The sequence below is a fragment of the Struthio camelus genome, chromosome 15, assembly GCF_040807025.1.
Source record: "Struthio camelus isolate bStrCam1 chromosome 15, bStrCam1.hap1, whole genome shotgun sequence".
Lineage (NCBI taxonomy): Eukaryota > Metazoa > Chordata > Aves > Struthioniformes > Struthionidae > Struthio > Struthio camelus.
In genome coordinates, this window is record NC_090956.1 from 394475 (window position 1) to 411642 (window position 17168).

Here is a 17168-nt window from a genome sequence, read left to right on the forward strand (position 1 = left end):
CGCTGGCGATTGCGGCCGCCGCCCGGATCCGGCCCCGCCCCCGCCCCAGCGCGGCGCTCGGGGGGCGGGGCCTCTGCGCCAGGGGGCGGGGCGGGCAGTCCTGGGCGGTGGCCGAGTCGGTCGATGGCAGGCGGCTGCCGCGATCACCGAATCGTCGAGTGCGGGAGGGTCGCGGCGCCGCAGGCCCGCGGGGTGAGGTGGGGGCGGCGGTATGGCCGTGGGGCGGCGGGGCCGGGGCCGGGGCGGCGATGTGGCCGTGGGGGCGGCGGGGAGCCGTTGGGGGGGGGCGGCGGGGGCGGCGGCGCGGGCGGTGTGGCGTGGGGGCGGGGCGGGGGCGGTTTTTGCGAAGTTTTTTCGCGGGGGGAAGCACCAGGCCTCCGTGCGCGAGGTCCCCGGGCTCCCCCCGGCCTCCCCCGAGCTCCCCTCGGCTCCCCCCCGCCGAGCTCCCCTCGGCTCCCCCCCCCCCGAGCTCCCCCCGGCCCCCCCCCGGCCCCCCCCGGCCCCCCCCGGCCCCCCCCCGAGCTCCCCCCGGCTCCCCCTAGTTCCCCCCCAACTCCCTCTCCCTAGTTCCCCCTCCGGCTCCCCCCCCCCCGGCTCCCCCTCCCTAGTTCCCCCCCCCCGGCTCCCCCTCCCTAGTTCCCCCCCCCCGGCTCCCCCTCCCTAGTTCCCCCCCCCCGGCTCCCCCTCCCTAGTTCCCCCCCCCCGGCTCCCCCTCCCTAGTTCCCCCCCCCCCGGCTCCCCCTCCCTAGTTCCCCCCCCCGGCTCCCCCTCCCTAGTTCCCCCCCCCCGGCTCCCCCTCCCTAGTTCCCCCCCCCCGGCTCCCCCTCCCTAGTTCCCCCCCCCCCCGGCTCCCCCTCCCTAGTTCCCCCCCCCCGGCTCCCCCTCCCTAGTTCCCCCCCCCCCCGGCTCCCCCTCCCTAGTTCCCCCCCCCCCGGCTCCCCCTCCCTAGTTCCCCCCCCCCGGCTCCCCCTCCCTAGTCCCCCCCCCGGCTCCCCCTCCCTAGTTCCCCCCCCCACTCCCCTGAGCTCCCCCCGGCTCCCCCAGCTCTCCAGCGTGTTGCTGCCGCGGAGGCTGCAGCGCTCCTGGCTCCGAGCGGGGACTGTTGGTAGGTGTGTGAGTTTTGTCTTTGAAAGAAAGTTGCCAGTGAATTAAGTAAAACTTATGATGTTTTCCTTCTAGCTGCTTCCCAGGGTATTTTAACTAACATCAAGCCTGCGTTGGTACCTCCTGCATAACAGTAATCTCCAGAGCTTGGGAAGCCCCTGGGTATTTACATCTAGAAAGGTGGGAGCGCTGAAGAGCAGCGTGTCACACTCTGATCCTCCAAGCACCTTCCCCGACTCTTTGTAGTCCTTGTTAGAAACAGAAATCTGCCTCCAGCGCGCAGTGAAAGCGTGAGATTTCAAAATCTTGGCACAAAACTGTGTTTCTCCATTTGGTCCTTTAGTTGGTCCTTTGATTTGGAGGACTGTGGAAGCTTCTTACATCTTTTGGGATTATTTGGCTGGAGTGGTCAAAGAATTTCTTGAAATGCTTTTATTTAGTTCTGACGTTCTTCACAACATATAGGGGAGGATTTTCTGTCCAAAGTAAGTTACGCTGTAATTATTAGACAAGTTATTTGGGTATGTACTAAACAGAAGTATTTAACACAAAACTGTGGAAGATGTTCTGTTGACTGTAATAGATGTAACAGTATTATTTTGTTTTGGGGGGGTATGATGGCACAATGTCTACGTTATTTTATTCTGTAACTGAAAGCGTTAGGTCAAATCAGTTAGAGTTTGTCTTTTGCATTCTTCTCATAGAGCCTTGCAGCTAGTCAATGTCTGTCTTTGGAGATCAAGCTGGGGGATCTTCTGGTCTTTACCCTGATTCAATTTTTTAGCTCACTGATTTGTTCTTTTTTTTTTTTTTTAAATTAGAAATTGAAAATCTTATATAGATTTGGAGTTTATATTTTTAACTTGCATGAACATGTGTATTAATTCTAGTTTACCCTCTTTTCAGCATTTGAAGCCTGGTGGAATATTGCAATGGCAGTTCAGATGACTGATGGTCATCGACGGTTCTTGCAGGTCCTGATGTCTCATGGGATAATGGAAGGATCAGAGGCTAGGAAGTTACACAGGCATTGCTGCGAAATCCATAAAGGTTTGTCTCTCTTTCCGAGAAAAAGTGTTGAGACTAAGATGGGAGAACACTTTTTTCTGATGCAGTTTACAAATCGTTAGATTTTTTTTAAAAGCATACACCATCAAAAAAATGTTAAACATTTTAATGACGTGTGTGTCCTCTCTCCTTTCTTTCCTAAAAGAAAAAAATAAAACAACCTAAAGGAAGAAGTTTTAGTCCATTCAGATCCATACAGCGCAAACTCTCATTTTCTATTTTAGCAGAGACTTTTTTTTTTGGTTACATATTATAATTTTAGTCATTCTTGCCAAGGATAGCGTTTAAGTCTCCGGAATGTTTTCCTTTATACTTCTGTGGAAGAATTTCCTTTGGATTATACTATGAAGTATATGCTGTTATACAATGCATCCATCTGGAGTAAATCTGTCACCTGACTAATTACATGTTCAGTTAGATGGTCCTGATATAACAAGCTGAATTTTATGGCACTTAGAACTGAAAATGGATTGTATACTTTCAAATCTGTTTGAAGTTCCTGATTGAACAAAAATACTACAGAAATGTGTAATCAACTCGGTTATGATTTTTTCGGAGAGATATACTTACTATATGTAGGTATATATCTTCACTAATTTTGAAAATGTGGTGGCACAAACTGAAATAAACCTGAAATGAGTAATGCATTTAGCGCTAATTAATCAGTAGGTTTTAGCTGTAAATTACATAGTGTGACAAAATAAAAAATTAAATCTCAATTGCTGTTTCCCAGAAAACAGTGAAAAGAATAAAATTCCCATATTTTCATCTTTTCCATATTTATGAACAAAATTAAAGAGGACAAGGAACGTGTAAAAAGAAATTGCCATTTGAAGGGAAATGTCCAAATGCTGTTCAAAGTAGTAATTTTAACAAATTACTGTTGAAAGCTGGATAACTCCAGAAAATATGTTGCTTAAATTCCACATTGTAAGAAGTGATGTGCACTGGCTGTATGTCTCAAGTTATTCTCTAGTATTTAAGATTTAAAAATCTTAACAGTTATATTTGAGGGTTTTGGTTAGTTCACCCTGTTTATGTGAGTTTGTTGAGAGCTGAACCAATAATTGCAGGGGAACTGAACTATTCCGTTTGTTAGTGAAGCGGTCAGCAGTGATGATAACTTCAGCGTTGCTGTTGCCAACTGTTCTTTTCCCCTGTTAAGAGAGTAGAGACTGTAGTCACTGATACAATCACTTGTGAACTCAAGACTTCAGAGTCCTTTTTGGAAGACCCTACTACCTACATATTTTCCTTAGTTAAAATGCGTCAAGCAGATTCCACAGGTTTATTCAAACTGCTGAGGCAGAAGAACTTATTTCAGCACCTGTGCAAATTCCTGACTGAAAAATGGAAATTCCTGACTAGAAAAATGATATGACAAATTCCTGACCAGAAAAATACTGTTGCTCTTCACTAGTTTACTCCTGTATTTGTGCAAACCAAGTCACAGCTTCTTGTAAAAATAAATGTTTGGTAAATACATTTGGTAAATGGCCTAAACCAACAGCTTGGCTATAACCAGTTTGTTATGTGTTTCCTAAAAAGAGTCTTAAGAGAAAAACTGTACAGCTAGATCCTGTAGTATGTAGGATCAGTGAGCTATAAGAATGCAGGATGCAGTAAGAGCCGATAAAGTAACATTCATAGAAAGGATTATTTATTAGGAAGAGTTTTTTAAAAATAGCTCCCTTGCAACTGCTGCCTACCAGTACTTCCTATTTCGTCAGTGTGGCGACAGCATAACGGAAAAATTTGTGAAACTATTCAGATACAGTGTGGGAGTTTTTAAGTGTCACAATTTTATTAAATGATCTACCTAGGAAGGCTGTGTGTCATGTTGGGGGACAAAGGGATGTTGAACTTGACTCATTGAATGGAACTTTTTTTTTTTTAATGCATCTTTACACTTCTTAGGAATAAAAAAAATGAGTTGACAGACCATCCTTATTAGGGCAAAGTCACCATGATCTTGTCAGTTATGATATTGTTAGTAATGTTTTTATGAGGAAACTCAGCCTGTTTGTACTGTTTCTAGAAATTCTGTTTTTGATGTAGTTTCTTCAAATACATCTTAATAACGCTCTGTGCAATCTGAATAACACGTTTCTAGTCGCACCAAAGCTAATGTACCTAAAACAGCATAGCTGAATTAATTCCTTTCCCCTGCAGATTGTAAGTGTTGTATAACAAGGCTGTTATCTATTTGTGATGATGGTTTCCTTGAATATAAAAGAATAAAAAAGCTTTGTCTAATGAAGTCAAGTCATAAAGTAACCCGTCTGTGTAGCCTCTGAGCAAAGCGATCTGACCGTTTTCCCTCCTGGTATTTAGCACGTTCTCTTGTCCTGTTTTATTTCAAAATCACAAGACTTTTGGCCAGGAGACACCGTCCTATCGTTTGTGCATCACATGTATGCTTGCTGTTAGCAGTACCTATACTAAAATCTGCACAGATCTCTGAAGGAAAAACTCCAAACATCTATCAAAATGCTGCATAGGACCACTAGAAAATGTGCAATTGAGTTAGGATACAAATTGCAAGATTGTTCAGGAAGAGTGTTATTATATTTACTGGAATCTGTTAAATGCACGTTTTTTTCCGTCTGCAGTGTGTTACGGCTTCTCCAGTTATGAAACGCGTTACAGTAAAATTTTAAGTGCAAAGCTAGAGACATTTCACAGTATTCCAATGTTACATATAGCTGAGGTACCATGATGTTCTCAGCATCGTTTTTGTGGGTGGCTTTATGTGTTGTCTTTGTGTGTGATTGCTGAGCACCTTTTCCTTGCCTTTGCAGTCATCTGTGCTGGATGTTGGATCCTTTCACAGGACGTTCTCTGTGGGAAGGGAATGTGTGAAAAATGAATATGATCCTGTCCCCAGCCTCCAAGAGGAAAATGTAGTAGAAAAAGGAGAGTTTGCAGTTATTTTTCCTGCTGTCTTCCAAGCCAGCTGTAGTTCTTTAATAACTGGAGCTATGGGTTTGCACCTCTAAATAGTACAACTGGAAAAATTGTGCCTCTCCTTTGGAAAACACATTTTTCTCTGTAATAGCACTGCTTTTTCCGCAGCTTATGGAGTAAATACTGAGAGTCATGTGCTTTCCTCTTTATCTGGGGAATCTCTTGACAGATTCTCCAGCTGATCTATTTTTTCTTTGATTCAGCACATTTTCATTTGACAAGTATTTAAACAAATTGAAACACAGGAAATTGCATCTGAGCATAAGAAAACACTTCTTCACTGCGAGGGGGGTTGAACACTGGAATGGGTTGCCTGGAGAGGTTGTGGAGCCTCCATCCACGGAGATACTCAAAACATGTCTGGGCACGGTCCTGGGCAACGTGCTCTAGCTGCCCCTTCCTTATCAGGCGTTTTGGACCCAGATGATCTCCAGAGGTCCCTTCCAACCCCAACTATTCTGTGATTCTGCGAAATATAACAATATTACTTATTTTGGTGGGCCAGCATTTTACTTTCCAAAGGTGTTGGCATTCACAAGCATTTTCTTTGCCACAGTCTTTAAGGCCAGAAGGGTAACAGAATACAAAAGTCTTTTCTTCGGGTATATTTTTGATGAATCTACAGATAATTTGGAGGGACAAATTCAGGTTGCATTTCAAACCACTGGCATTGAACACCAATATTATAACATTCACTATAAAATGTAACTCTTGTACTGAGTCACATTAAAGTTTGCTAGAGCAATGACTCATGTATTGCACTTGTGAAGAGATGTTTAAACAAATGAATTGGAGAAAACTGCTTTTTTTCCTTCCTGTTTGGAGTTAGAGAAGGAGCGTATTTATTTGCTTTTGTCTAACTAGATTCTATATTTTATTTAACTGGCTAGGTAGCTGAACTCTGAAGAAAATATCTGTGAGTGGTAACTTTAGTCTACAGTCACACCCAATTTTTTAAGCATAGTACATTTCATGCTTGACTGTTGTCAGACCCACTAAATAAACTCTGTATGAGAAGGAAGGGATTCATACAACAGACGAGCATTTTTGCTTTACATATGGTGAACTTTTTTTTAGTATTTAGTATTCTAGGAAAAAGCCCCAGTAGCTGCTTCTGTGTGTGACCCATTGTGCTACTCATGCTAATATCTTGTCTGCAAAGTTCAGCTAGAGCTTTGGGGATTTTTTTATTATGTATGATGGGATTTGCAGATAATCATCTGTTTGAAGACTGTGTTTTATGTCATCAGAGAAGGGTTTGCACTGAAAAACAACAGAAAAATGTACTATGCGGTTGTTTTGATATTTTGCTTTACAGTGCATCAAGTATCTCAAAACCTGAAAAAGAAAATGTGGCTCTTGGGTCCTCAGGCTAGGCATTTTAGTGTAGACAATGGTGAATATAAAAAAAAAGCACAGAAAATGAGCTGAGGAAGATAAGTGTGAATATCAACGGTTAGATCATACCATTCCTCATCAATAGCTTTTCTATAGCATAGTGAACCCTTCAATTATTTTTACTAGATGTTGTGGGAGAAGTGAATGCTGAGGAAACATTTTGGTGAGGACGAGGTGAGGTGCTGGTGGACGGCTGTACTTTTTTTCCATCTCATCTGCATCATATTACCCATTATTAGTTTTGGAAGCCATGCTCCTGTCAGGCTTATTAGTATACTTGTGGGATTTCTTAGTGACACTCTACCAGGAGTCCTCTCTTTTCACTGTAGGTTTGTATCTACTTATTCACACAATTTGAGGCCAGAAGAAAGTAATAAAACAATCTATTTTTGTCTACTATGTAAACCAGGCCATGTTTTTTACAAAATATTTGTTGCTGCACTTCAGATGACTTGTAGCCCTAAAATGTAGAGAAGCTTATCAGATCTTGGTTGAGGTGTTCTGGTAATAAAGACTGACTTAATATCCCCTGGATCCAAATTCAGTATTCTCTTGCGTTAAAAACACTGACATAAGATTGGATACCTGAGTCTTAGTCTGTACTGAAGCAACATTGTAGCATGGTGTAAGTCATCACTCAGGTAGTGGTTACGCTTTAAAACCAAATCTTTGCTATGAGTGGTTCATAGAGACCTCTTCAGGGGTATCAGCATTGGTATATGGGTGAAAATCCAGCCACCCAGTTTGAGTAACTGGATATTTTCCCTGCCTAAACTCATTTGCAGTTTGATTGTTTTTATTCTAGATTGTTGTGATGCAAAACGCTATTAGAAGCAGCAACTTCTGCTTCCAGTGATTCTGTTGTCATGGGAGGCCTGAAACATATAATGTAGTTGTGCGTGTATAAAGAGGTTTAATGTGAATGGTTCTATATGAGTATAAAATCAGGTAAAGCAGGACATACTGAAAAAATATAACCATGAATGATGTAGTCTAGTTCATAGTTAAAATATCATTCAGCTCTTTGAGGCAAGGATTGCCTGTTTTTATGTATTTGTATAATATCTTCTGCTATTAGGAGGGAATATTCCCAGTTGTTCCCTATATTGTATAAGGAAAAAAATCAGAAGAAAAAAGGTATTGCAGAACATGTCATTTTGAAGTGCAACTAAGAATGTTTTGATCTTAAAAAGACTTCAGACAAGCTCTTAGATTCTCTTACGAATAATGGTCCTCTCTCAGTTTTTCCTAGCTATAAAAAAGTTACCTAGCAGCGTTTTCAGATCGCAATAGGGAGCTTTTTATATAAATCTTCCTGCTTAGTACGTACTAAGGGAATAACTAAAGGAAATTAACAAACTACCTTTTTTTTCCAAAATACTCACTTTTCTGAATGTATTAGTTTTCTCTGAAATCCAAACTGAGCAGCAGAGACTTAAAATCTAAAATAATTTGTCATGTTATTCTTTGTGGTTTCTTCTAGTTTTTGTTTAATGCTGAAATTTGTAAACTGGTGAATTGCATGTCAGAAGTTGTATAGTTATTATCTTTTAAATATGATTTGACCCTGAAAATTAGCCATAATTATCAAAACTTGTTCTCAATGGCTTGTATTACGTCTGTAATCAGTGTCAGTGTCAAAGTAGAAGAAAAACATGCCATTTTTGTAATGCAGCTTTGCAGACTAGAACCGCACTTAATCTTCTGCTTAATCTGTTTACAGAGAACATGGAAACTAAAGTGCATACATGTGATAAATTTATGTTTAGATTTTATATGAGTAAAGGTCCTGTTTCTTTTCTTTAAAAGCATTTACTCAGCTTCTTTGTAGCCTTTTGCCTTAAACGTAGGAGCCCTAATTTTGTAACAGTCCATGTATTTTTTGAAATTTATCATGAAACTGTGGCTTATCTGACTGGCCTTAGTAATAAGATTCTTTATGTTTGCTTGTCTTTAGACAAGATAGTTTAAAACAGCGCCAGTTTAAAAAATAATAATAAACCAACATGCAAAGTGAGAGTTGGTTTGCTCTGCTACCTGCTGTTTATAGTTTGCATAGAGACATGTTCAGAAAAGTTTCTGGTTTCTCTGAGCCAGTATCACAGCCAGGGACCTGTTGAACTTTTCTGTGGAAAATACTTGAATTTAACGAGTTGTCTAAATTAAAAAAAAAAAAAGGAGAATATTTGTCTTCCATTTATTTTCAATTTCCTATTTGATCTGCTATCTGTCTGTCCTTGAACTGAAATAATTTCTTTTAAAGAAAATGCTCCTAAGCAGTGTCCTATACTAATGTATAATGAGCTCTTTTCCTAATGCTTCCACATGTTTTCTTTCTCGAGTGTTCAGGGCTGAGGATTGTTTATTGACAGAGAGGATAAAGAATTAGTAGCTGGTTCCACGATATACTTGGTTTTCAATGCTATGCACAACTTTTGTTTGGAACTGAAAACTGGAATAGCAATTTCCTTTAATTTTATTTGACTGAAAGCAGGTTACAGTAAGTACATCTGTGATACGGTATTAGTTGAGGTTGCACTTTGTGCCCTAGAGAAGGAAATAATTTATTTCTGTTAGAGAAATATCATTTACAGCAGCTGTCAGTAAGGTTTAGATTTTTATTTTTTAAGGTAGTACGTTTTGCTGGAAAGCTATCAGAAATGGAGACTTTTTCAAAAGTTTAACGTTCTGGAAGTAGAGCAGTGCTGACTTTAATATGCATCTAACCCACTCATATCGCAACAGGGCCTTCTTAACTACAGTTGTTTGAAGTAGTATTGACACTCTGGGCTTTCAGATATTTTACCAAAAGAAAAAAGGCAGATTCCTGCATATATGTAGCCAGAGTATGAAGAAGAATGTGGATACTTAGTGGATTAATATCCACATTTTAGTAACATTGCATTAGTTTTTCCTATTTCTCATCAAATCTGTTTACTATATTGCTGGTTTTTAGTAGTAATATATTTGGAGTTTATTCATGTTACAGCTTCCTGTACCAGAAATGTGCCATAGAGGAATCACAGAATGACTGCGGTGGGTAGGGACCTCTGGAGATCATCTAGTCCAATCCCCCTGCTCAAGCAAAGTCACCTACAGCAGGTTGCCCAGGACCCTGTCCAGACAGCTTTTGAAGGAAGGAGACTTCACAGCCTCTCTGGCCAACCTATTCCAGTGCTCTGTCACCCTCACAGTAAAGGAGGTTTCCTCATGTTCAGACAGAACTTCCTGCATTTCAGTTTGTGCCCGTTGCCTCTCATCCTGTTACTGGGCACCTCTGAGGAGAGTCTGGCTCTGTTGTCTTTACACTCTCCCTTTAGATATTTATACACACTGATAAGTTCCCTTCTGAGCATTCTCTTCTCTAGGCTGAAGAGTCCCAGCTCTCTCAGCCTTTCCTCATACGACATATACTCCAGCCCCTTAATCATTTGAGTAGCTGGACGATTTCCAGTAGCTCCATATTTCTCTTGTACTGAGGAGCCCAGAACTGGACATAGTACTCCAGATGTGAAAGGAAGGTAACGTGGAAGGAAGGTTATGAGTCTTTGCTAATGGTGAATGGTATTCATCGTTTCTCCTTCTGAATCTGGAATAGTAAGTGTACAGAGTCTTTGGATGTTACAGTTTTTAAGCACAGCTTTTGGGGCGTTCCATCCCCTAATTCAATTTTTATGGAGAACGTATATCCTTTTTTGATGGGTGGATATACTGAACAGCCTTTCATCTAAAATTAAAATGGTGCGGCTGTTATGCAAAATAATACTCTTTTATTCTGTTTCATGTTGCCCTCTTTCAGAACTGTTATTAGCACTCACTGGTCTTGATGTCTGAGAACTGTTATTAGCACTCACTGGTCTTGATGTCTGCAGTCTCATCCCTGCTGACAGGTGCCAGGCAGGCGAAAAGACAATTTTACATAATTATACTTATTTTAATTTTTTCTTGCTATTTGTTGGTTTCATCCATGTATGCAGTCTTGTCACAAACTAGAATCATGACCTTTCTGGGCAGAATTATCCAGTCTCTCATGTTTTTGTGTTGTACTTTACTGTCAAGTACAGAGGGTTTTGGAGCCTTCAGCTGGGTTTTCACCCTCTTGTTCTGGATGGAATCTGTGAGGGCTCATGCTGCTCCTGTGCAAGCGTAAGCCACAGCTACAGCACCTGCTTCTGCAGAACAACTCCAAAGCGCATCTTAATTATGTCTATGAGAAAACTTCTGCAAACGTTTAATTTGCTTGTGGAATGTCACAAAAAATATTACTGGTATTTCCACAAAAACTAGAATTTTAAGTTTTTTGGCATGTAACTTGATTGTTACATGCTATTAATTCATGAAATAGAACACAAGGAAAGAAACAAGGAATCCCTTGTGTATAAACAAAAGAGATTAAGTATTTTGTATTGTGCATAAGAATTGTTTCTGGTGATGTTTTATTTTCAACTGGACTTATTTCAAGGCAGTCACTGTAATTAATGGATTACTGCAGTGGGTTCTGTACAGTGAGACAAAAAGTCTGGACTCTCTTTCTGTACACTCTGACTTTCAAGGTGGTAAACTTTTCTGAAGGTTAGTAGTCAGCAGCACAAAAAATTACATGCCTGCTGCATATAATGGGCCTGTTCAAATTCTGCCTGAAGAACTTTGAGCTGCTTTACCCAGGCCAGGAAAAAAGCATTTCAGCAGATAAAACATAAAAAGGTCAGCCTAAGTTCTTTTTTTTTTTCTTTTTCTCTCCCCCTTCCCCCTCCTCCCCCCCAGTCTACTATGCGCATGATAAATTGGATGATTTCATCAATACTATTAACATCCATCTGCAGCCTTTGTTTATGCAGATCCGGAAAGGAATGTCTGAAGATGACGGGAGAGTGCGTTATGCCCTAGTAAGTATGTGATGTGCTGCCATCTTATGGTTTTGGCTTCTCATGATGAGTTCATAAATCGCCATGTGGAGCAGTAATGAGGGGTCACCTGAGTCACTGATGTGAAATTAACCTTTGTGAATGATGTGCCAATAAAAGGTACATATGCCTTCTAATTGTAAACTGGGCAAAAACCCTATCTGTATCTGTTCATAATAAACACAAGGTTGCTCCAAGTGCCAGCTTTGGATGTTAGGAAGTTTGAGTTATCTGTGATCCAATTTATTTCCAAAAAACCCTGCTACTTAGAGAAAAAGCGTAGAATTTACAAGTGAAGGGTGTATCTGCTGGCAGGCTTCTTACTCCTAGCAGTGTCTTGTTTTGTTTCTGCTGGGTTGTTCCCTTCTTAGGCTGACAGCTGCTGTAGAAGCTACTTGTAGAACAGGGAAGTGGGAGGATAAACTGTCAACACCATAGGTGCGTGGGAATGGAATATGGCAGTAAGGACCATAGTAGTGTCTGTTTTATATAGCATAAACATTGCTTAAGATTTAGAGCTGAAGTAAGATTTATTTTTTTCACAGATTTTCTTTCTCAAGAGGAATATTTCAGCTAGAAAACAGGGAGGGCATTAGTTTTCTTTTTTGGCTTAATCAAAAAGCTGTCTAACATAAAAGGTTTCCTAAGGAATAGCTTATGTATTATTTCCCTGGATGCTCTGAAATCTGAATGTCAAAGAGGGAAGGTTATATAGCGATGTAAAAAGACCAAACTGGAGGTCTTCTAGTGTTAGCTGCTGCTTTTAATCTTTCTGGGTAATTTTGCCAATTAATGTGAGCTAATATTAAAGAGCAGCAGCACGTGCAATACAAATGTGAAGCATCAATAATTTTGTTCACAATGAAATAAAAATATGCATTATAAAATATTTACCACTACTGTCTAGCACAGTGTCCTGGTGGACTATATTAGTTCTACTGTATGACTTTGTATCTTGTCTCAAAATCTGGCAATTTTTTCTTTTAGTATAATATAAACTTAAGATACGATCTTAAATTCTTCTCCAGTTGTCTACTTCTGTTTGTCCCGGGGTGGGGTGGGGGGTTGCTCAAGAGAGAGCTTGGGCTGGGCAGAGCTTGTTGTGGAGAAACATATGGCTGGAATGATCAGAGTCTGTAAAGAGAGGACTCAGGCACTATCTGTAAGGAACAGCCTCCTTCGTGATACTTAAAGAAATAACATTCCTGTTAATTTTGAGATGATGTATTCTTTTCCCTGGAGTATCTTTTATAATTTATCATGTAGAAATATACAAAGGCATTTTGATCTCAGTATAAGTATTATTTTTATAGGTGAATCTGGCAGAAACTGAAATAACTAAAATGGCATCTGACTATACAGAAAATGAATTAGAACTGTTCAGAAAAACAGTAAGTACATCATTTATTAGTTAGCAAATTGTATTATTTGTGAAGGTACCCTCTTAAAAATGAATGGAAATTTGACATGTGTTTCAAGAACTAGTTGCCATTTCACATAAATTTATAATTGTTAATTTTATCCCAAATCATGTAGAGAAAAAAATAGGAGTATATAGAAGTAATGATTCCCTTTTGAAAATCAGTTACTGTTAAACTGAAATCAGTAACAGGAGACTGCTTCTTGGAGCGAATGACTTGACATATCTGCTTGTAGTTAAGCAAACATCCTTCAGCAGCTTTCTTCTAGAATTTTCAGCTGGATTTGCTGAATCTTGCTAAGAAAGAGACACGTTTTCACTGGTTTCAGCACTCTATTAATGTAGAGTAGATTTTAATGCTAGTAATATAGAAGTTGTATTTGGTGATTTAAATGGAAACATTCTGTGTATTATTGTTGCTGTAGCCAATTCATTCTGCATTTAACTAACTAGTCAGAATGGTGCTTATCAAACAAGAAAACATAATACCTGAGCGATTTTTAAAGTCCCGAAGAGATCTATTAGGTCCAGATACCAAGGCATGCAACATCCAATTTGATACCAACGACCAGTATTTTGAGTTGTGATTGTAGCTATCCATCTTCCCTGTTTTAGTAGGTCATTCTCATAATGCTTTGAACTTTGAGGACTTAATTTCTCCAGCCACTAGACTTTCTTGGCTTTGCACTTTAATCATTACAATAAATTTTTTCTGTATAAACTGCAGAGTGTGTATTGACTGTTCTGAGATAGCTGCTGAAGTCTCTTCTAAACTGATAGTATCCAGAGATTTTTTTTTTCTTATTATTGTTGTAGCCCCTGTACAGTTATGTCAGCCCTGCAGAGACAGCATTGTCATGGCACATACTACTACTACCATATAAACTGCATGCTGCTCTGTGATAATGAGCAGCAGGAATGTTCCCATGAGAGAATCTCTGAAAACTGGTAACAGTGCTTACAACCTACACGTGCTAGATGGGTTCAGCAGTACCACTGAATCCAGACGGGACAAATTAACTCTAGTTGCAAAAGATCTTTCCTCAAAAGAAACAGATGCATCAGTCCTTAGTATGTTCGTGGGTGCTTGAATGTAGCTTCATTTAGGCAACGCTGTACAGTTCTATTTGTGGAAATATGTTCTTGGCAAAGATTAACCTCGACAAGGTAACTATGATTGTTTTAGCTTTTGGCCTGTGTTTTACACAGTTCTGGTTCAAGCCATATACTGTAGTATATACCAGAATATATATGCACATTGGAAAAATAGTGCCTTACTATAATGTGTGCCTACCTAACTGCATGCTTTTTTAACAGTTGAAAATATTTCTTCCTATAGATGGATCTAATCATTTTATCAGAGAACGGCTTTGCCTCTTCCACAGAGATTTTAAACTTTGCTGACCAACTGAAAACAAAGAAAATGAAGAAAAAGGAAGCAGAGCAAGTGTTGAAACTTTTTGTGGAGGATAAGTGGCTCTCTGAGGTAACGACTGTATCTTACCAAGTGTTTGTATTTTAATAGGTCCAGATATTATTTTTTCATGGATGTGATGGCTGAAATTGGAGCTATTCTTTAATGAATGACAACAAGAGTGGTTTTGTGGGGCCTGTGCTTATTGTCATCCCAGGCAATAATTTTTGAAGAAAAGGTAGTTCATTTACAAGCAAAAACTCCTTGGGTGGATCTACACAGAACACGGCTTCAGTTTCTTGTGCCCGTGCTAGTGCAGGTATCTGCGTACAGACATACAGACATCCCTTGTACTTAACAGCAGAACATACTTAAAGCTTGGATCAAGAGAGAAGCTCTTCAAGGTGATCAGTGCTGTCAGCAACGTTTAGGATTTCCTGAAAAAAAGCAGTGAGGCCAAACATGTTGAAAATTCCTGTACCAGAAGTGCACCCGCCCCTGTGCACCTCTGGAGATCTTTACTTCATGAGCCAGTAACTGAGATTAGCTTACTTTACTGCAGCTGTTTGCAAGGATTAGTGAGACCTCAATTCCTTTTCTCCTGGATGCATCACATCATAGATCTCCAATATGCTGCCACGTTTCCTTATGTTGCAGCGCTTTAGCAGAGATTTTCAAAGATGCATCAAGCAGTAAATGCCTGCATTTTGTTGAAAGCCAGTAGAAATTTCTGTAACATGCAAATGAAGGGTCACCAAACTGTCTGCTTAAGGAGGCCACGCTTACTTATCTGTACCTTCAAGGACATCTCTAGTAAGGGTGTGAGATCATTCTTCTGCTCCTCTAAGCAAATGAGGTTCTGCCACTTCAAAAGTATTTTGGCTTTGCCTTTTATCAGTGTTGGCATGTTTGTTTCACAATGGCAGAAAAAAGTGGATGTCAAATGTTTGCTAAAGGGTGGTGAGCAAGGTTGAAAGGGGCAAAAGGAACTAAAATAAATTGCTCGTTTCACCAATGATTCTTTCCTTAGAGAAATGGGGAATATACTCTGCATACTCGCTGCATAATGGAGATGGAACAATACATTCTCAGCAACTACCAAGATGTGGCAAGGAAGTGTAACATCTGTCACAGCCTTGCCATCCAGGTAACTCAGTTTGGATTACCTTAGCAGACACCTGCTGATGGACTATCATGGTCATAGCTGAAGTGCGTGAGACGTTCTTCTGAGCATTAGTCAGGCACTAAAATTTCTGGTCTTGTAATCTGGTAAAGGTGCCCATGTATACTAAAATATCTACCCTGACAAAAGGGGAATTTTTTTTTTTAAATCTTCTGTCTTCGGGGGGAAAAAAAAACTGTGTAAACTTAGAGAAAGTGAATTAACCCAATGAGGAGTATTATCACCCTGCCTTGCTTTCCAAGCCCAGCAGGCTAGAAGTGAACGCTTATCTTTGCAAAGGCATAACAGTAAGAGTCAGCAAACTTGATCTTTGGACCTTGCAAATGGTAATCGTTCATGTGATAGACATCTTTGGTCCTGGGATTTTGGTTCAGAAATTGCTTGCATCTTGGACTTGAGAATGAGCGCGGGCGCGCGTGTGTGTGTGTGTATATGTAGTACACTAAAGGATTGTGCATTGATACGTGGTAAGTTGACAGTTTAGTCTTGTACAGTAGGTGGTTACAACCTGAACTGATTCTCAGAACTACTAAACTCTCTTGCTCCTTGACCCTGCATCTCTTCTTCCCAGCTAACATGCTTCCCTAATGTTGCATTTTTCCATCCCAATTGCTCTCCTTTGTTGCAGGCAAATAGCTCTGTGTTTTTGAGCTTTCAAGTTAAATTTTGCTCATCAAAGGAAATGGTATTTCATAGTTTCCAGGAAAAATGCCTCCTTTTAGCCTTTACTGGCTTTGGTTTCTGACTCTTCCAACTCTAACATGTGAAACATTCTTTGGGATAAAGCATTGCATGTCTGTAGCCATTTTTGACAACTTACTTTGCTATGTTGAACTGAATTACAGATTGGAAAGGTTTTTACTAACACATCTGATTTCAGAGCCAAGTATGTGAAACCTGTGGAATTGGAATGCATTTACCTTGTGTTGGAAAGTACTTCAAAGCTCAGACTGAACCACACTGTCCTCACTGTAATGATTTCTGGCCTCATGAGATTCCAGGTACGAGCAACCTATTTAAAAAAAATTTAGTGTAGTGATACTAAAGAATAGACTGTGATATTAAATGGCACTGCTTATATTTTTCATAATTGTGGCCGAGTATCCATTATTTCTGACTTTAATTGACAGCAAATCATCCTTGGGTAACACTGAGCACTGGAACTGCCAGAAGTATGTCTTGCGGTCACTAGTAGATGCTGCAAATAGTGCTTCTAATAGTATTTAAAAAAAAAAAAAACAAACTCCCACAGAAACCAACATACCTCCAAAACCCAAAAGCAAAAAAAACAAAAACAAAAACAAAAAACACTTTTGGAAATACTGAGTTCCTATGAATGGCTTAAACTCTTCAGAATTCATTTACCAGTGAAATTGGATGTTATGAACACGAGCATAAAAGAATGTAGAAAGCATGAGAAACTGGAGGTCATGCCATATCATCTTTTTTTTGTCATTCATTAACCTTGCTTTTTTGTTTTCTTGACAGAGGTGAGTCGGATAGATTCCCAGTTGTCCTCAAAAAGAGAAAGAGGAAAAGAGCTTCATTCTCAGCACTAGATGGTGTTAAGACTTGCTTTCAGTGAAATTCTTTTTCTGTTCTCTTCAAAATAGCCAGACTATAATTGTATTTGTTAATAACAGTGTAATTTTAAGAGTGTTTATTTTTTTCCAAAGTTCTTAAGAAGCTTGCAATAAAATTGTCATTGAC

General features: G+C 40.1%; 1 protein-coding gene across 10 annotated transcripts; it reads left to right on the plus strand.

Annotated features, from left to right (window-relative positions):
* The first annotated feature begins 52 nt into the window (after positions 1-52).
* LOC104139006 (non-structural maintenance of chromosomes element 1 homolog) lies at positions 53-17168 on the plus strand. 10 transcript variants are annotated; one of them, XM_068907884.1, is made up of 9 exons: positions 53-192; positions 1180-1284; positions 2011-2154; positions 11302-11423; positions 12755-12832; positions 14201-14347; positions 15306-15422; positions 16339-16459; positions 16947-17168. In XM_068907884.1, exons 3-9 carry the CDS (start codon positions 2037-2039, stop codon positions 17015-17017), a joined length of 774 nt encoding a protein of 257 aa, XP_068763985.1. In that variant the 5' UTR covers positions 53-192; positions 1180-1284; positions 2011-2036; the 3' UTR covers positions 17018-17168. The 10 variants fall into 10 exon arrangements, with proteins under 10 accessions (XP_068763985.1, XP_068763986.1, XP_068763987.1 ...); XM_068907885.1 differs by having other exon boundaries at positions 72-197; XM_068907886.1 differs by having other exon boundaries at positions 78-192; positions 1180-1589.